Source organism: Salvelinus fontinalis, chromosome 22 (genome assembly GCF_029448725.1).
Source record: "Salvelinus fontinalis isolate EN_2023a chromosome 22, ASM2944872v1, whole genome shotgun sequence".
NCBI classification, from domain to species: Eukaryota; Metazoa; Chordata; class Actinopteri; order Salmoniformes; family Salmonidae; genus Salvelinus; species Salvelinus fontinalis.
This window is the reverse complement of record NC_074686.1, coordinates 18,467,169-18,488,331: the sequence shown is the minus strand read 5'-3', so window position 1 is coordinate 18,488,331 and position 21,163 is coordinate 18,467,169. Positions and strand designations below refer to the sequence as shown.

At 42.9% G+C, this 21,163-nt stretch overlaps 1 protein-coding gene across 4 annotated transcripts in view; it reads right to left on the bottom strand.

Moving 5' to 3' along the window:
• Nucleotides 1-14,668, bottom strand: part of LOC129819980 (rho guanine nucleotide exchange factor 2-like) — an 83,294-nt gene extending 68,626 nt beyond the window's left edge. For 2 of the 4 annotated variants that reach the window (XM_055876726.1, XM_055876727.1), the window contains exons 1-6: nucleotides 14,567-14,668; nucleotides 13,620-13,897; nucleotides 11,647-11,809; nucleotides 9,054-9,162; nucleotides 7,489-7,528; nucleotides 6,845-6,989 (exon numbers count right to left, since the gene is read on the bottom strand). In XM_055876726.1, coding sequence (XP_055732701.1) covers nucleotides 6,845-6,989; nucleotides 7,489-7,528; nucleotides 9,054-9,162; nucleotides 11,647-11,809; nucleotides 13,620-13,897; nucleotides 14,567-14,644 — 813 coding nt within the window. In that variant the 5' untranslated portion in view covers nucleotides 14,645-14,668. Of the gene's footprint in view, nucleotides 1-6,844; nucleotides 6,990-7,488; nucleotides 7,529-7,657; nucleotides 7,975-9,053; nucleotides 9,163-11,646; nucleotides 11,810-12,085; nucleotides 12,203-13,619; nucleotides 13,898-14,566 lie in introns of those variants that run through there. The other 2 variants (XM_055876728.1, XM_055876731.1) reach the window with 2 other exon arrangements.
• Nucleotides 14,669-21,163: the final 6,495 nt, after the last annotated feature.

The following is a 21,163-nucleotide window of genomic DNA, read 5'->3' as shown; positions in this document are numbered from 1 at the left end:
GAGACTCATATCTTCATCACTAACTTTCAGCATCAGCTGTCAGAGCAGCTCACAGATCATTGCACCTGTACGTAGCCCATTCAACTACCTCATCCCCATATTGTTATTTTTTGTTGTTGCTCCTTTGCACCCCAGTATCTCTACTTGCACGTTCAACTTCTGCACCTCTAATACTCCAGTGTTTAGCATTTAAATTGTAATTAATTTGCCTCTACGGGCTATTTATTGCCTCACCTCCCTAATCTTACCTCATTTGCACACACTGTATATAGATTTTTTCTATTGTGTTATTTACTGTACGTTTGTTTCTTCCATGTGTAACTCTGTGTTGTTGTTTGTGTCGCACTGCTATGCTTTATCTTGGCCAGGTCTCAGTTGTAAATTACAACTTGTTCTCAACTGGCCTACCTGGTTAAATAAAGGTGAAAAAAATATGTGCAAAAGTACTTTCTTACAACTTGATGAAACCTTCACTCTTGCGCAGATGTTTAGAAACCAAACATGCCAAATTGAAAAATAAGCCACATGAGTTTTTTTGAGCAAGAATTAAGATGACTTTCGAGTAGTAAGACATAACAGCAACAAATACCATTAATATGAAGGGGCTAGAAGCGTCTTATATGGTGAGCTACCGAGTGGCTAGGACAGGCAAGCCCCATGCTTATTTCTTCCTGCTGCTGCAGATATGGCTGGGACAACGTAGGGGGGAAAAGGCCCCAAAAAACTATACAGACAATACCTTTATCTAACAACACTCTTTCTCGACACAGTGACATGGCAGGACATGTTTTGAAACAATTACTGCTTTGCATACAAGCCAGTGAATTCTATGCATTACAGACTTCACAGGCCTGACACAGCTCCTGGTATATGTCCGTTACATTTATGGGGGGGGGGGGGGGGTCAATTAAGGAAGACAACCTCTTCTGCAAACCAGGACAACAGCAGAGGATATTTTTTAAAGTACTGGACAGCTTTGTGACGTCAAATGGACTTTGGTGGTGGAGATGTGTTGGTATCTGTACTGATGTCGCAAAAGCCATGACATGGAGACATAGTGAAGTGGTAACGCACATGCAAGAAGTTGCTCCTGATGCCACTTGGGTACACTGCAGCATCCACCGAGAGGCTCTAGCTGCCAAGGGAATGCCTGACATCTTGAAAGACGTTTGACACTACAGTGAAAATGGTTAAAACTTTGTTAAAGCAGGGCCCCTGATACTCGTGTATATTCTACACTATGCAATGATATGGGTAGCGACCATGTAATGCTTTGACAACATAAAGAAGTGTGCTGGTAATCAAGGGGCAAAGTATTGACACATATTTTTTAATTGAGAGACGAGCTTAAAGTTTTTACTGACCATAATTTTCACTTGTCTGACCGCTTGCATGATGACAAGTTTCTCACACGACTGGCCTATCTGGGTGATGTTTTTTCCTCGTCTGAATGATCTGAATCTAGGATTACAGGGACTCTCCGCAACTATATTTCATGTGCGGGACAAAATTGATGTGATGATTAAGAAGTTGGAGCTCTTCTCGGTCTGCATTAACAAGGACAATACAGGCCTTTCCATCATTGTATGATTTTTTGTGTGGCAATGAACGCAAGCTTACGGACAATGTAAAATGTGATATAGCGAAGCACCTGAGTGAGTTGGGTGCGCAATTACGCAGGTACTTTCCCGAAACAGCTGGAGTCATTATCCCTTTCATGCCCTGCCTCCAGTCCACTTACCAATATCTGAACAAAAGAGCCTCATCAAAATTGCAATAAGCGGTACTGTGAAAATTAAATACAAATCAGAAGCCACTGCCAGAGTTCTGGATTGGGCTACGCTCAGAGTATCCTGCCTTGGAAAATCGCGCTATTAAAAAGACACTGATGCCCTTCGCAACCACGTACCTATGTGAGAGTGGATTCTTGGCCCCACTAGCATGAAAACTAAACACAGGCACAGACTGTGTGTGGAAAATGATTTAAGACTCTTTCCAATACAACCCAACATTGCAGAGTTATGTGCATCCTTTCAAGCACACCCTTCTCATTAACCTGTGGTTAGTTATTCACAATTTTCTATTAACAAATTTATTTGTAAGATGGCTCAATAAAGAGAAAAATTATTGATTATTATTTGTGCCCTGGTCCTTTAAGAGCTCTTTGTCACTTCATGAACTGGGTTGTGACAAAAACTCACTCATTCTTATGTGTAATAAATGTATCGTATAGTGTGTGTGGCAGGCTTACAATGATGGCAAAGAAGAACATTTGAGATTGCGCTGACCATGGTGCTAGAGGGGGTACGCAGCTGGAGGTTGAATGTTCGAAGGGGTATGGGACTATAAAAAGTTAGGGAACCACTGATCTAGAGGGATAGAAAGTTATTGCTTTGAGGTATCTGTACCTGAAAATACATGATCTAAGTGATTGATAGTTGGTATTCAGCAGTCATAAAAGTATGCCTTATTTACTTTGAAGAACTACAAAAATAGTGATTTGGTCAGACAGCAGCTCTGAGATGAGGCAATAAAGTCAAAGTAAAACAAAAGTAATATACACATCAACTGAAATATTTGATTAAAGTAGGCCTGAAGTAATGTGAATAAATGATGGTTGATACAGAGTAACGGGCAGTCAACTACCATCATGGGACATTTATCAATCGTTTTATTCTGTGTTGTTATATAATTCAACCAGATTCTGACAATGCATGTTGCGTTGTAGTGGCAGGAACGTTGACAGTGAGGAAGGGAGAGAAAAGCTGACTAAGCTTTACTGAGCTCACAAGGCAATAAAGTTATTTACTCTGCCCTCTGCTGGAAATAACTCTTACAAACACTCTCCCAATAGTACATAGTTAAGTACAAGTAATATTTCAGGAAATTTAACAAATGTAATAAACAAGACCTTTGAAATGATTTGCCAATCCATAAAAATATATTTTTTTCCATTGTAATGTTTTGCTGGTCTTGTTATTACTGGATGTAAGCGGTCAGTCATTGCAAGTGAATGACCAGTCCATTTCACAGTATACTACATAGTTATAAAGACCATGGACAAAGTCCACTGTAACCAACAGAAGTCAATAATCAAGAAGTATCCACCCTGTGTGATAAGTACAGCGCAGTCGGAAAGTATTCAGACCCCTTGACCTTTTCCACATTTTGTTACAGCCTTATTCTAAAATAAAAATAAAAATTCCCCCCTCAAATCTACACACAATACCCCATAATAAGCAAAAACAGGATTTTAGAAATTGTTACAAATGTATTAAACTGAAATATCACATTTACATAAGTATTCAGACCTTTTACACAGTACTTTTTGGGGGGCAGCAGGTAGCCTAGTGGTTAGAGCATTGGGAGAGTAACAGAAAGGTTTCTGAATTGAATCCCTGAGCAGACAAGATAAAAAAATAAATGTCTTTCTGCCCCTGAACAAGGCAGCTAACCCACTGTTCTCCGGTAGGTCTTGTAAATAAGAATTTGTTCTTAACTGACTTGCCTAGTTAAATAAAGTTTAAATAAAATAAATAAATACTTTGTTGAAGTGCCTTTGCCAGTGATTACAGCCTCAAGTCTTCTTGGGTATTTAACTACAAGCTTGGCACACCTGTATTTGGGGAGTTTCTCCCATTCTTCTCTGCAGATCCTCTGAACAGTTGGATGGGGAGCGTTGCAGCACAGCAATTTTCAGGTCTCTCCAGAGATGTTAGATCGGGTTCAAGTCCAGGCTCTGGCAGGTCGTTGTCCTGTTGGAAGGTGAACTCTCGCCCCAGTTTGACGTCCTGAGCTCTCTGCAGCAGGTTTTCATCAAGGATCTCTCTGTTCTTTGCTCCGGTCATCTTTCCCTCGATCCTGCCTAGTCCCAGTGCCTGCCATTGAAAAACATCCACCACCATGCTTCGCCGTAGGGATGATGCCAGGTTTCCTCCAGACGTAATGCGTGGCATTCAGACCAAAGAGTTAAATCTTGGTTTCATCAGACCAGATAATCTTGTTTCTCATGGTCTGAGAGTGTCTTTTGGCAAGAGACCTTTAGGTGTCTTTTGGCAAACTCCAAGTGGGCTGTTGTGCCTTTTACTGAGGAGTGGCTTCCGTCTGGCCACTCTACCATAAAGGCCTGATTGGTGGAGTGCGGCAGAGATGGTTGTCCTTCTGGAAGGTTCTCCCATCTCCACAGAAGAACTCTGGAGCTCTGTCAGAGGAACCATAGGGTTCTTGGTCACCTCCCTGACCAAGGCCCCTCTCCAATTGCTCAGTTTGGCCGGGCGGCCAGCTCTAGGAAGAGTCTTGGTGGTTCCAAACTTCTTCCATTAAGAATGATGGAGGCCACTGTGTTCAATGCATTTTGTGGTACCCTTCCCCAGATTTGTGCCTTGACACAATCCTGACTCAGAGCTCTAGGGGACAATTCCTTCAACCTCATGGCTTGGTTTTTGGCTGACATACACTGTCAACTGCGGGACCTTACATAGACAGGTGTGCGTCTTTCCAAATCATGTCCAATCAATTGAATTTACAACAGGTGGACTCCAATCAAGTTGTAGAAACATCAAGGATGATCAATGGAAACAGGATGCACCTGAGCTCAATTTCGGGTATCATAGCAAAGGGTCTGAATAGTTATGTAAATAACTTTTTATTTGTAATACATTTGCAAAGAAATCTAAAACCCCATTTTCATTTTGTCATTTTGGGGTAGTGTGTGTAGACTGATGGGGTAAAAAAAACTATTTAATGCATTTAATAATAAAGCTGTGACATAAAATGTTGGAAAAAGTCACAGGGTCTGAATACTTTCCAAATGCACTGTACACAACCCTCTAGGCCTCTAAGCCTTTAGGTTTACTATTATGGGCAAAATTATGCAGTTATCACAATGCTGTGTCTGACTATTCATTCATGTGAAGACTGTTGTATTATCAAATCAATTCTCTGTACTTATTATGTGATTAAACTAATCATGTAAACTTTAACTAGGAAGTTGGGGCACCACGGGAAAATGTTTTTAGTCTCTATTTCCCGAATTGACTCTTCAGATATTTTCATATTTTATCGATTAGTCATTCTCATCTGAATGTCACAAACCCTTGGATATCTGCACGAACCCTGGTCTCCAAAATGAATCAGCGATATACAAATTGGCTAAATTATTTATTTACTAACTAACTGAAATACATAAAACAATACAGGTATTGGTTACTAACACAATGCATCGATAAGTCCCTAGTGGGCTAAACTGCTATGATGGCTTGGTAGACAATGGAAAGGAGTGGGGACGGATAAAGAGCGGGAAAGACAAAATGGATTCACTACACACTGTTAAGAATTATATTATTGAAATGCTAATTCTTTGCACATGAATGTCCGCTTATTCAAAAAGAATTGCAATGTATTTATTTACGCCCTTGTGTCGTTGTTGTCTTCTCTGTTGGAATCGCCGGTCCGTCTGCTGGAGAGTCAGTTCATCAGAGAGTCTCTGGTTAACTTCCCCAGAAGTCACAATGTCTTTCGTGGTTGTGGCTTTCTCAGCGGCTCTGGATAGTGTCTGTTGTAATGGATATGTCAGGCGTACAGATGGTTGTTGCATAGAATAGTTGCTTCTGCGGTTGTCGGTATTCTCGTACTAGATGTACGTAATTTCCAGCTGCAGACTAGTAATTCTACGTCTAGGATTTGTTCTTATTCTGTAGTGATCGATAGTCTTAGAGTTTAACCATTTCCAGCCGTGTAGCCAACACTACACGCTGTCTGGTCTCCTGGGCCAATAGAGTTGTAGTTCTTAACCATTTCAAAATGTAGCGTCAGCTCCATGTTTTCTAGTCTAATGTAAATTTCGCAAGGAGTGGGTTTTATACTCACTGAGAAAAGTGCAGTCCATGACGCCGACGTAATATCTATGCTTACTTGGTCGTGGCCACTGACTTGGTTAGCTTTATATGAAAACCCATATTTTATCATTTAGATGGTTAACATTACATTACCTCTTTTCACAAAAAGTTCTACGTTTAATCATATACGTTTCACAATATTTAGATGTAAACTCCATAATTAAGTGTACACAACCAAAGACACAGTAATGACCGTTTACTGTCCTTCATGGGATCATCAAATGAAACACACTCGTCAAGACTGTCCCTTAAGTGTCCACAGACCACTCCCACATTCTCAAAAATATAAATATTGTTTAATTATTCAAAACTTTTGATGTTCAAGGGTCTCTCTGTGTTCCACAGTTTGCATTCCAAACTCAAACACTACCGAGCATAGAGGCAGCGTGTTTTATGACCACCATAAAACAGCCGACTTCCCGCTCTCCGCCTCTACGAGAACGAGCACGCTGTAGAGCAGACCCACTGTAACCTGATCCTTCAGATCGTCAAAGGAGAGTTATGACAACTATGGCTAGTTAGGAGACAAAATGATTCCGTTATCACTAGCTATTGACTAAAGGCAAAAAACTAAAATATATGCAGACCTTTGACATGTTTATTACTCTCCATTCCATTTTAGTCATGAGTCAACACACCTTGTTCAAAAGGTAAAATCTTTCTGGCCGCCATTCAATATGATCAGCAACACCACACAGTGTCGTTGTCATAATGATATTACCCTATTGAGAAGAGACCTTAGATATATAATGAGTCTTAGATCTCGTGTGCTGTGGGTTGGTCGGTCGGTTAAGGCCACCGCATTTGGCACATGCAATCCCATGTCTTCGAGGGATGAAATCCTAATCTTCTACACCGTTTCTCCTCTATCAGTCTGCCCTTCATTCATACCCGTCGCTGTCAATAAAATATGATTTACTCTACTGCAGAAAGCAGGCCTCTCCTACCTTGCGGTTGCCGGCCATCTTGCGTAGGAAACTGAAGGTGCGCACAAAAGGGCCGCCTGTCACCTCCTCCTGGGCCTCGTCTCTCGTGACCTTCGTCCAGCTTCCCTCTCTCCCCCAGAGCAGAAGAGCCAGGTTCCTATCCACACTGAGGGAGAGGAAAACATTAAAGAGAAGAGGGAAAAGGACAGGAAAGTTTGACAAAGAAAAGAGAGAGACGACATGACAGTTTGTAAGAGAGGACACGAGGATGACAAGAAAGGGAAGAATTACAGAGAGGAAAGAGGAACAGAAGACATGAAAGATTTAGATAGATGATTAGAGGAAGGAGCAGGACAGTAAAGGGAATGATAAAAGAGAAGAGAGAGGAAGTGCGAAAAATGGAGAGGTAGAGAAAGAAAGGAGTGCCAGATTGCATATTATCACTGCAGGCCGCTTTTAGCTTTAACTGTGAACGGTCATTTAATAACAACATGGGACATGCAACTATAAAATGCACCATGACAACAGGAAACACAGCCAGAATTGAGACTGCGGTACCAGAGACAAACAGGTCTAGCATGGTTATGGTTGTTTGCTAAAGGAAACAGATCCAAAATGGCAACCTCCTTTGCATGAAAGGGAAAACGGGGAGAAAGGCAACTCACCTCTGCGTGGATCCTCCAAGTTGACCGTAGGGTAAAGTCTCTGGAACACACAGATCAGAAGACACTCACACCTTCCTAAACACTCTCCACAGCTTACAACTCAATAACAGCTATGACAAGAATAAGGCAGAAATAAAAATATATATATTTTTTTAAATGTCCAATTCACCTGATGCTCATTCAAAGGCTTCACTGCTATTTATAACCAAGAATAAACTAGCCAAGCATACATAGTAAGTTATTACGAGAGTGAAAGAGACACAGATAGTAGCCTATAGGCTACTGAGTTTGATAACACAGATGAGACGAGATAGGGAGAGAATGACAGAAGAAATGACAGTAAAGCAGTTGGTCATCCAGGCAGTGTGTTAAAATGGAGGAATTGAAGTGGAGGAGGCTAGTAGAGAGCGAGAGAGGAGAGATGGGAGAGGTAGCAGGAGAAATGGAGGCTCTGCTATGAAGCTGGTACTGGGGATAACAGGACCAGAGCCCAGACAGAACAAACACAGGAAGAGCGCTTCCGCATTGCTGCACACACACACATAGATGGAGGCACACACACAGAGATGGAGGCACACACACACAAAAACCCTCAGAGAAACACTGACACACATTGACAAACACAAACCCTTAAGAAATAAAGACTGAAGCATACACATGCACTGAAAAACAAAGACACACCAACTGAGAAACATACTGTACACAAACAGTGAAAGACAGACACTCAGATACTGAGTAAAAACCTGACAAACATAAATGCAGAAACTGACAATCATTGACAAACAAAAACAAGCATGCATTTAGTGCAAATTACAATAGCCAATTATGATAATTAAATACACCCACATAGAAATGTACAAAAATGATCCAACCATTGTAAACAAAACAAGAAGGCACAATGAGACTGGGCATCTACACACAAACACATGTACTTTCACTCCATCTAACAAACGCATGCACGCACACACAGCTATTGACTGACACTGACGTACTGTTCAACTTGAGCCCGATTCAGAGCAAAACAAAGACTGACAAAGTGTGCGTGTGTCTAGATACTATACAGACTGCATAAAAAAGGCAAGAAAGATGCTTTGTAGTCAGAGCAGTGTTTGGGAAGAATAAGGAGTTTATCAACTTACTAACATCTAGAGATGGCTACAAGGATACATTCTGCACAGCAAACAGTTAAACCATCTACTTTAGAACTTCAAGTAACATTCCTTGGCTGCAGTCCAGTTCTCTACCCTTCTCCACTAACTCTCCTCTTCATGTGCTGAATTTAAAAGGAATGGACGGGTGTACGAAATCTGTGAGAAACGAGGGTACACTTTAGGGTGTAGGGATACAGAATAGGATCACAGGCAGCCTATGTGACACCTTCAACCATTTGAACTTGTCTGACCCCGGGTTGTGTTCATTAAGGCACACAACAGAAAACATTTTGGAACAGGAAACAAAAATCGGTGTTTCTTATTGGACAGTTCCAGGTAGTCGCTCCCCGTTTCAGTACGTTTTCTTCGTTTGGTGCGAAATGAACACGATCCAGGCATGTAGCGTAGGCTTACCGTAGCAGTTGGAGCGTGGTCGGGGGGCCGTGCTGGGAGGGTTGCGGCGACGCACCACACTGAGGGTTGGGGCCGACGCACTGCAGCCCTGCAGCTGGTTGGACTGTTCCTATTTTAATTAAGTACATATTACACAAAATTAGCGATTAGCATTGAACTGCTCCTGTGACCCAACAAGAAGTTATACTTCGGGTTTTAGTGGAGGCTGAATGCACGTAAACAGCATTTACTCACCTTTTTATTAAGTAAATAGTGTTTACGCACTATTTATCACGCTAAATTAACATTGACGGCATTTACGTTACTTACTATTCATCTCAATGTTCACCATTGACGAACCTTAGCTACACTACATCAAATCAAATTTTATTGGTCACGTACACATGGTTAGCAGATGTTATTGCGAGTGTAGCGAAATGCTTGTGCTTCTAGTTCCGTCAGTGCAGCAATATCTAACAATTCCACAACAAATACCTAAAACACACAAATCTAAGTAAAGGAATGGAATAAGAATATCTAAATATATGGATGAGCAATGACAGAGCGGCATAGGCTAAGATGCAATAGAGAGTATAGAATACAGTATAGATGAGATGAGTATGCAAGATATGTGAACATAATTAAAGTGGCATTAATAAAGTGACTAGTGTTCCATTTATTAAAGTGGCCATAGATATCAAGTCTGTGTGTAGACAGCAGCCTCTCTGTGCTAGTGATGGCTGTTTAACAGTCTGATGTCCTTGAGATAGAAGCTGTTTTTCAGTCTCTCGGTCCCTGCTTTGATGCACCTGTACTGACCTCACCTTCTGGATGGTAGCGGGGTGAACAGGCAGTGGCTCGGGTGGTTGTCCTTGATTATCTTTTTGGCCTTCCTGTGACATCGGGTGCTGTAGGTGTCCTGGAGGGCAGGTAGTTTTCCCCCGGGGAGGAGTTGTGCAGACCGCACCACCCTCTGGAGAGCCCTGCGGTTGTGGGCAGGGCAGTTGCCATACCAGGAGGTGATACAGCCCGACAGGATGCTCTCAATTGTGCATCTAAAGGTTTGTGAGGGTTTTAGGTGACAAGCCACATTTCTTCAGCTTCCCGAGGTTGATGTGTACGCTGAGAAACCTAAAACTTTCCACCTTCTCCATTGCTGTCCCGTCGATGTGGATAGGAGGGTGCTCCCTCTGCTGTTTCCTGAAGTAGACAGTCATCTTTGAGTGAGGTTATTTTCCTGTCACCACACAGAGCCCTCACCTCCTCCCTGTAGGCTGTTTCGTTGTTATTTGTAATCAAGCCTACTACTGTAGTATCATCTGCAAACTTGATGATTGAGTTGGAGGCGTGCATGGCCACACAGTCATGGGTGAACAGGGAGTACAGGAGGGGGCTGAGCACGCACCCTTGTGGGGCCCCAGTGTTGAGGATCAGCAAAGTGGAGATTTTTCCTACCTTCACCACCTGGAGGCAGCCTGTCTGGAAGTCCAAGACCCAATTGCACAGGGCGGAGTTGAGACCCAGGGCCTCAAGCTTAATGATGAGCTTGTGGGGTACTATGGTGTTGAATGCTGAGCTAGTGTCAATGAACAGCATTCTTACATAGGTATTCCTCTTGTCCAGGTGGGATAGGGCAGTGTGCAGTGTGATGGCGATTGCATTGTCTGTGGACCTATTGGGGCGGTAAGCAAATTGAAGTGGGTTTAGGGTGACAGGTACGGTGGAGGTGATATGATCCTTGACTAGTCTCTCAAAGCACTTCATGATGACAGTGAGTGCTACGGGGCGATAGTCATTAAGTTCAGTTTCCTTTGCATTCTTGGGTACAGGAACAATGGTGGCCATCTTGAAGCATGTGGGGACAGCAGACTGGGATAGGGAGAGACTGAATATGTCCGTAAACACACCAGTCAGCTGGTCTGCGCATGCTCTGCAGACAAGGCAAGGGATACCGTCTGGGCCAGCAGCCTTGCGAGGATTAATACGTTTAAATGACTTACTCACGTTGGCCACGGAGAAGGAGAGCCCACCGTCCTTGGTAGCAGGCCGCGTCGGTGGCACTGTATTATCCTCAAAGCAGGCAAAGGTGTTTAGTTTGTCTGGAAGCAAGACGGTGTCCGTGACATGGCTGGTTTTCCTTTTGTAGTCCGTGATTGTCTGTAGACCCTGCCAGATACGTCATGTCTGAGCCGTTGAATTGCGATTCCACTTTGTCTCTACACTGACATTTTGCTTGTTTGATTGCCTTGGAGGGAATAACTACACTGTTTGTATTTGGGCATATCCCCAGTCACCTTTCCATGGTTAAATGCGGTGGTTCATGCTTTCAGTTTTGCGCGAATGCTGCCATCTATCCATGGTTTCTGGTAAGTGTAGGTTTTAATATAGTCACAGTGGGTAAAACATATCCTATACTCTTCCTTATAAACTCTCTCACCGAATCAGTGTATACGTCAATATTATTCTCTGAGGCTACCCGGAGCATAGCTCATTCCACAACTTTCATAGCATTGAACGTCTCTATGCTTTTCTCAATACATGCATCTTCATTCAGACTGAATGAAAGCCTGCTAGTCCAATCCCACAACCCGGGCTCGCTGATTCACAGGCTCACCTCCAATACGGAGTAGTGCTGCGGGTTGGACCCTGCCTCCTCCTCCTTGAGGGAAGACAAGGAGCCCTCCTGAGTGATGGCGTTCCTCCCCACTCGCCGGACGCCCAGTGCCGCTCCCAGAACCTTCTCCATCTCCTCCGGGTCCAGGTTCTCCAGACTCACACTAAGGGAAGAATCAGTTCAATTTAACTTTATTTGTCCCTTAGATAGGCATTGTCAGTTTACAGATGTAAATATCACAATCCTCCATAAATACATACAAACACTTCCCAATAAAATACATCCCCTGCAACAATATTAGTAGAACATAAGTAGAGGGAAGAGGGATCAGAGAGAAAGGGAACATTTTTCTAACCAACTTTGACCCCTACGCTTCTACCTCTTCTGTAAAGAAAGTATCCACACACATACACACTCCCATTCACTAATTACCACTCACTATAGTTGCAGATGAGAGGTTGTTTCCATAACTCCTGGTACGTATCAAGGCAATGAGGGTTGACTGACTGTCCCACACAGCTGTGTGTGTTGTGGTTGTAACACTGTCTGACTGGACATGTCGTTCTGTGTGTGTGTGTGAGAGGAGGGGGAGAGATGTCCAAGGATGACAGTGCCAGTACAATGGCCACTCTCAGGGTAGTGTGTGTGTGTCAGAGAGAGGGAGGGTGCCCGTACCAGTTTGAGTTTGAATGCATGTGCTTATATGTGTGTGAATCTGGACACTGTGGACACACTGAACACTGCTCATTCTCTTCCCAAGACAGGGCCGTTATTGGATAAACCACTGTTTAACCAACCCTTCGGTTTTTACCAGTCATATCAACAAGCTTTCATCAAGGTTTGTGCCACATAATGATTGACCTTGTACCTACCGCCCACAGAAATGTGCTATTGTCAGGTCAATCACATGGTAAATGAGGTGAAAAAGAGGTTAAAGCATTTTTGATTTTCGCGAAAGAGAGAATAAAAGAGCGTGAAATAAAGACAGTGAGTAGGGGGTTAACTATCAGTGAGCATTGAGCAGTCCCTCCAGGATTCCGCAATCGTACAAAAAGAGGGCTCGCAATTTCCACCAATCACTGCACCGCATAATATGGTTCAATCAAGCCAGTGAATCGCCACACGTCAACAAATTTCCCCCCTCGTCAATGCCTTTTCCCAACCCCTTTGATACAATCATTGCAAATTGCCATGGAAAAAGTCCTAATTGATGCAGCAAAATCAAGCATTTCTACCTTCAAATGTCACAAAAACAATCACTGGAGGGACTGCTTGAAATTCACGTGAATACGGCTTTCAAATAAATCATGATGTTGATAGAATTATAGATATACAGTATATATTTTTTCCAACCCCTTTTTCCCCTGATATCTAATTGGTGGTTACAGTCTTGTCCCATCGCTGAATCTCCCCTACGGACTCAGGAGAGGCGAAGGTCGAGAGCCATGCATCCTCCGAAAAGACCCTGCCTAGCCGCACTGCTTCTTGACATACTGCTTGCTTCACCTGGAAGCCAGCCGCATCAATGTGTCGGAGGAAACACCGTCCAGCTGGCAACCAAAGTCAGATTACAGGCACCCGGCCTGCCACAAGGAGTCGCTAAAGCGCGATGGGACAAGGAAATCCCGGCCGACCAAACCCTCCCCTAACCCGGACGACGCTGGGCCAATTGTACGCCAAATGAGTCCCCCGATCATGGCCGGCTGTGACACAACATGAGATCGAACCCGGGTCTGTAGTGGATGTTGATAGATTTGACTGTAGATTTGGGTGTCAACATGTGATTTAAGTGGGTGTGGATAAGAGTGTCTTTTAACTTACTATAATGTAGTTATGTGGTAGGACTGGGTACTGTGACAGTAAAACATTTCCATTGCTTCTGTATAATAGATTGTAAAGAAAGATTGTACTGTAAATGGCTAAAATGTAAACATAAGGATTCCCATATATTGTATGTTTAGGGCACCCCCTACCTGTGGTTGTCGCTGGGCTCCGTCCCCTGCTGCTGCACTGTCACCACAGCCCCGGGCTCCCAGCTATGCCTCCTCCAGGGGTCCAGGTGGGTGAGGTGACGAGTGGCTGGAGAACGCAGGGTCACCCCTCCGGACCCTCCAATCCCCTTCACCCCAGGGCCTGGAGAGCATGGTGGGGAGGGGTACGGGGAACAGGGGGGGGCGGGTGGTGTGGTAGAGGAAAAGGGCGGGAAAGCTGGTGGGTGGGCGTGGAGGGAGGAGGGAGAGGTGGTCGGCATCTAGATGAGGGGTTAAAGTAAGAGAGGGATACAGTGAGAACTCATACTGTTCACTAGGGTTGGGCGATGTCAATCTCCATAGGAGGAATGTGGACATGTTATTGGCCATGTGGTTTTTAACATAAGCTTATTAAGAAAGAAATTGTCATTTTCTATAGGCTATTAATATTGTTTGTTCTCTCTCATTATTAGTCCCCTGGCTACCTTAAATTTTGGGCCTATTGAAATAACAGATGCAACTTCCATTCATTGTTTGATCGAAAGAAAACCATGCATAAAATGATGAACGGAGAGTGAATGGAATATAGGCAAAAAAAAATGTTTACGTTAAACAAGCCTAAACCCCATGCATCGGACAGAGAGAAACAAGATTTTCTGACTGGACATTTAACGTTGCTTTGGTGGAATTCTCCACTCAGTCTATTGAAATAGACTATAGCAAATAGGCAAATTACTCTGAATATCACCTGTGTGCTGCCCTGCAATGCGATGAGACTCATTTCTTCTTAACTGCGGGCACTAGTCAAGTTCAAATAGGCTAAACTACCGTCTGTCACCATCGACGATGGTTATCAATCATCATCATCAATAGACCATGCTATAGTAATGTCGCCCAACCCTCTGTGCACTACATCATTTTCAGACACAGAAAAAGACAGACATTTGTACCCTGTGGATCAGGTTTCTCAGGGTCCATACTCCAGAGGAGAATAGTTCACTGCTCCCCCACAGGTCAAAGGATGTCATGATCAATTCAAACTTCCACCTTGACTGGCCCTAGGACAATAAAAATACAAAAAAAGTGGATATGAGTGACTAATATTATACAGATAACCACTACAGAGGATAAAAGGTAATGCTTAGCAGTGATTGGCTGTTAACATGTCAGAAGCAAACCTGTTGGGGCATTATGCACATACAAAGCTTTCCCTCACCTTCCACCTTCCATTTGGCAAATCTGACCATAAAATAAACTATCCTCCCAATTCCTGGTTACAAGGAAAAACATAAAAGGAAGCAAGTACCGACTTTTTCGCAGGCACAGACTGGAACATGTTCCGTGATTCATCCGATAACATTGATGAATCACCCGCTTCATTAATAAGTGCATTGACAACATCGTCCCCACAGTGTCTGTACGTACATATCATAACCCGAAGCCCTGGATTACAGGCAACATCAGCACTGAGTTTAAGGCTAGAGCTGCCGCTTTCAAGGAGCAGGACACTAATCCGGACTACCGACCCGCAACACTCACATCTGTAGCCATGAAATGATTTGAAAGGCTGATCATGGCTCACATCAACACCATCATCCCAGACACTCTGGACTCACTCCAATTCACATACCGCCCCAACAGATACCCAGATGACGCAAATCTCTATTGCACTCCACACTGCCCTCTCCCACCTGGACAAGAGGAACACCTACGTAAGAAAGCTGTTCAGCGTTCAACACCATAGTGCCCTCCAAGCTCATCACTAAGCTCAGGACCCTGGGACTGAACACCTCCACCTGCAACTGGATCCTGGACTTCCCGACGGGCTGCCCCCAGGTGGTGAGGGTAGGCAACAACTCATCCCCCACGCTAACCCTCAACATGGGGCCCCTCAGGGATGTGTGCTTAGTCCCCTCCCTGTTCACCCAGGACTGCATGGTCGCACACAACTCCAACAGCATCATTAAGTTTGATGACGACATGGTGGTTGGCCTGATCACCGATGTGACAGCCTATAGGGAGGTCAGTGACCCTATCAGTGTGGTACCAGGACAACAAGCTCTCCCTCAACGTCAGCAAGACAAAGGAGCTGATCGTGTGCTACAGTAAACAGAGGGCCGAGCATGCCCCATCCACATCGAAGCGGGTCGAGAGATTCCTCAGGTGTCCACAACAGAGGAATTATCATGGTCCACACTAGGGATGGGCATTTGAAATATTTTGACTGTTCGAGTATTGCTTTTTTTTTTTTTTACAGTACTCAATCATAATTGCATCATATACACTACCGTTCAAAAGTATGGGATGACTTAGAAATGTCCTTGTTTTGAAAAAAAAGCACATTATGTCCATTAAAATGACAGCAAATTGATCAGAAATACAGTGTAGACATTGTTAATGTTGTAAATGACCATTGTAGCTGGAAACAGCCTATTTTCTATGGAATATCTACATAGGCGTACAGAGGCCCATTATCAGCAACCATCACTCCTGTGTTCCAATGGCACGTTGTGTTAGCTAATCCAAGTTTATAATTTTAAAAAGGCTAATTGATCATTAGAAAACCCTTTTGCAATTATGTTAGCACAGCTGAAAACTGTTGTGCTGAATAAAGAAGCAATAAAACTGGCCTTCTTTAGACTAGTTGAGTATCTGGAGCATCAGCATTTGTGGGTTTGATTACAGGTTCAAAATGGCCAGAAACAAATAACTTTCTTCTGACATTCGTCAGTCTATTCTTGTTCTGAGAAATTAAGGCTATTCCATGCGAGAAATTGCTAAGAAACTGAAGATATCGTACAACGCTGTGTATTACTCCCTTCACAGAACAGCGCACACTGGCACTAACCAGAATAGAAAGATGAGTGGGAGGCCCCGGTGCACAACTGAGCAAGAGGACAAGTAAACTCAGCAAAAAAAGAAACCTCCCTTTTTCAGGACCTTGATTTCAAAGATAATTAATAAAAATCAAAATAACTTCACATATCTTCATTGTAAAGGGTTTTAACACTGTTTCCCATGCTTGTTCAAGCATAAACAATTAAAACTTCTCTGGGATAGGTGGAAGTATTTTCACGTCCGGATGAAAAGCGTATCCAAAGTAAACTGCCTGCTACTCAGGCCCAGAAGCTAATATATGCATTGTATTAGTATATCTGGATAGAAAACACTCTGACGTTTCTAAAACTGTTTGAATCATGTCTGTGAGTATAACAGAACTTATTTAGCAGGTGAAACTCCGAGGACAAAGCATTCAGATTTTTTGTTGTTGTTGTCACTCTTTTCAATTAAATTTCATTGGGAATCCAGATTTCTACGGGACCTTCTTGCAGTTCCTATCGCTTCCACTGGATGTCAACAGTCTTTAGAAATTGGTTGAGGTTTTTCCTTTGAGAAATGAAGAAGTAGCACTGTTCAGAATGATGCTCGAGGGAAGTGTACTCTTTATTAGAGGCGCATGACCTGAAAGCTAGCTACACTTTGTTTTCCTCTGGTATTGAACACAGATCATCCCGTCTTCAATTTTATCGATTATTTACGTTAAAAAAATACCTAAAGTTGTATTACAAAAGTATTTCGAAATGTTTGGACAAAGCTTACCGGTAACTTTTGTAGTCATGTTGCGCGAGTTGGAACCGGAATTTTTCTGGATCAAACGCGCCAATTAAATTGACATTTTGGATATATATCAACGGAATTAATCAAACAAAAATTACAATTTTTGATGTTTATGGGACATATTGGAGTGCCAACAGAAAAAGCTTGTCAAAGGCATGAATTACATCTTTTTTTCTGCGTTTTGTGTCGCGCCTGGAGGGTTGAAATAGGATTGTCTGTGTTTGTTTACTGAGGTGCTATCCTCAGATAATAGCATCATTTGCTTTCGCCGAAAAGCATTTTTGAAATCTGCCACGTTGGTTGGATTCACAACAAGTGTAGCTTTAATTTGGTGTCTTGCATGTGTGATTTCATGAAAGTTCAATTTTTATAGTAATTTATTTGAATTTGGCGCTATGCATTTTCACTGGATTTTGGTCAGGTGTCCCACATATCCCAGAGAGGTTAATGAACATGCACCTGTGGAACAGTTATTACGACACTAACAGCTTACAGACGGTAGGCAATTAAGGTCACAGTTATTAAAACGTAGGACACTAAAGAGGCCTTTCTACTGACTCTGAAAAACACCAAAAGAAAGATGTCCAGGGTCCCTGCTCATCTGCGTGAACGTGCCTTAGGCATGCTGCAAGGAGGCATGAGGACTGCAGATGTGGCCAGGGCAATAAATTGCAATGTCTGTACTGTGAGACGCCTAAGACAGCGCTACAGGGAGACAGGACGGACAGCTGATCGTCCTCACAGTGGCAGACCACGTGTAACAACACCTGCACAGGATCGGTACATCCGAACATCACACCTGCGGGACAGGTACAGGATGGCAACAACAACTGCCCAAGTTACACCAGGAACGCACAATCCCTCCATCAGTGCTCAGACTGTCCGCAATAGGCTGAGCAAGGCTGGACTGAGGGCTTGCAGGCCTGTTGTAAAGGCAGGTCCGACATCACCGGCTACAAAGTCACCTATGGTCACAAACCCACCGTCGCTGGACCAGACAGGACTGGCAAAAAGTGCTCTTCATTGACAAGTTGCGGTTTTGTCTCACCATGGTCGGATTCGCGTTTATCGACGAAGGAATGAGCATTACACCGAAGCCTGTGCTCTGGAGCGGGATCGATTTGGAGGTGGAGGGTCTGTCATGATCTGGGGCGGTGTGTCACAGCATCATCGGACTGAGCTTGTCATTGTAGGCAATCTCAACGTTGTGCGTTACAGGGAAGACATCCTCCTCCCTCATGTGGTACCCTTCCTGCAAGCTCATCCTGACATGACAATGCCCCCTGTCATACTGCTCATTCTGTGTGTGATTTCCTGCAAGACAGGAATATCAGTGTTCTGCCATGGCCAGAGAAGAGCCTGGATCTCAATCCCATTCAGCACGTCTGGAACCTGTTGGATCAGAGGTTGAGGGCCATTCCCCCCAGAAATGTCAGGGAACTTGCAGGTGCCTTGGTGGAAGAGCGGGGTAATATCTCACAGCAAGAACTGGCAAATCTGGTGCAGTCCATGAGGAGGAGATGAGCTGCAGTACTTAATTTAGCTGGTGGCCACACCAGATACTGACTGTTACTTTTGATTGACCCACCCGCCCCCTTTGTTCAGGGACACATTATTCCATTTATGTTAGTCACATATCTGTGGAACTTGTTCAGTTTAATGTCTCAGTTGTTGAATCTTGTTATGTTCATACAAATATTTACACATGTTAAGTTTGCTGAAAATAAATGCAGTTGACAGTGAGAGGACGTTTCTTTTTTTGCTGAGTTCATGAGCAAAAAATATTCAACTTTATTTGGAATGGCAATGAGATTTATCACATAGCTAAATAGTTGAGAAGAGATGTTTAACTCAAAACCTCATGCAACCGCAAAATGTCAGATAAAACATATACTGTACAGGATTTCTTGATAGAAATACTGTTTCAAAATGAAGAGGCAAGTGGAAAAATGTTTTCAAATACTTGTTTTTCCCAAGGGCTATTAGCAGGACAACAGACACGATGTGGTCCCAGAAACACCTCTCTGACATAAGGTCCAGCATATCTTTTAATGATGTAACTGAATGTCTCTGTTTAAGTTGTATTTTAGTATTTTGAAACTTTGTGCAAGGCAATTGATCAGCATTAATATCTTTGTGGATGGGGCCTCAAAAGTGGCGCAGACACTGCATCACAGTGCAAACTGCGTTGCTACAGATGCTGGTTCGATACCTGTGTCGGCCGCAACCGGGAGACCCATGAGGTGACACACAATTGGCCCAACGTCATCCGGGTTAGGGGAGGCGGGGTTGTCCTTGTCACAAAAGAATAGTAATTATTTTATAATAATAATATAATAATATCCCTAACCCTAAGAATAGGCACGGTGGGCTTTTGGTTTCCCTCTGTCTTTTTTTCACAAATTAGTAAAAATGTCTCACCCCGTGTTCAATGGCCTTTTTCCCTTTATTCAGATTTCAAATAACCGAAAGTGAGCTATTTGTAAACAAAATCTCCAAAATATATATATTTTTTTAAACAAGCCATAGAAAGTTTAATCCACCAGAAAAGACACAAAATATTGTGGTTAAACTCAAATCTACAAATTGATTAAAAAAACTTTAACAAGTGGAAGGGGGAAAACGTATTATTACTATTATTATTAACCCTTCATTGTAATTATATAAAAGCCCCTTAGATATTCTGTGTTTTTGACTTGCGACCTCATCCAGTGAGGGTATTGTTTTCTTAGCAAGGGAGGAGAATTCTCCACCTGGGCGGACTGTGAGAGGATCACGCACAAACGCAATGATATCCTTGGGCATATCCTTGGGTCTTCAAAACCTGGTGGATAAAGTTGTCCCTCAGCTGATTTGGGACAAGGTGATGAAATCTTCCATCACCTCTGGGACAATGCTGCGGCCTGTCGTTTCTTCAGTATGCTGAAGTGCAGTAGCCTTCCAGATGACAAGTCCAAATCCAACAACTCAATCTTGCTAGTAAATGCCTCAAATTTCGCCACCAAGTCTACAACTCTTCCTTGTAACTGCAGATATAACCCGTTTAAGCTACAGAATGTCCCTTTATTTAACTAGGGAAGTCAGTTAAGAACTAATTTTTATTTACTATGACAGCCTACCAGGGAACAGTGGGTTAACTTCCTTGTTCAGGGGCAGAATGACAGATTTTTACCTTGTCAGCTCGGGGATTCGATCCAGCAACCTTTCGGTTACTGGCCCAACGCTCAAACCACTACCTGCCGCCCCAGCTTGCAGTTAACGATTCAATGTTTCTGCGTCGGGCCTCTATATGGGGCAGGAAGGCCACTGAAAGTTCTATGCTTAGATTCATAATTACGTCTGAGATTGCAAATAATTCAAACAGCGATATCTTCATTGCAAATAAAACACACTGGTTTGGCATTGGGAAAAGATGGAGAGATGAACGCATATCTCTGTACATTATTCTCTCAAACTTTGATTTTCATTATCCACATTTCTTCTTGATACTTTTTGCAAGCAACATTTCATCTAGCTATCAAGCAAATTGTTCTGAACAATTGTTGACGTTAAAAAAAGTAGTGTTGCCTACAGTAGGCTACATATACCTGTTTTCCCCACCAATCAACGCAGAAATAGACAATAATAATTGAATAGAGACAAAGATATTATATGCGTAATCAGATCAAATTGTCACTGAATTTATTATGTACTAATCATGTGTTAAACATGTAAAATTTGTAGTGTAGGCCAATTAATTGTGCTAATATTAGATACTTTCTATGTTCTGGCCCGCCGACTATTGTCTCAGAATTTTTTTGGGGAGCCGGAGGCCAAACCTACAGTTGAGGTCGGAAGTTTACATAAACTTAGGTTGGAGTCATTAAAACTTGTTTTTCAACCACTCCACACATTTCTTGTTAACAAACTACAGTTTTGGCAAGTCGGTT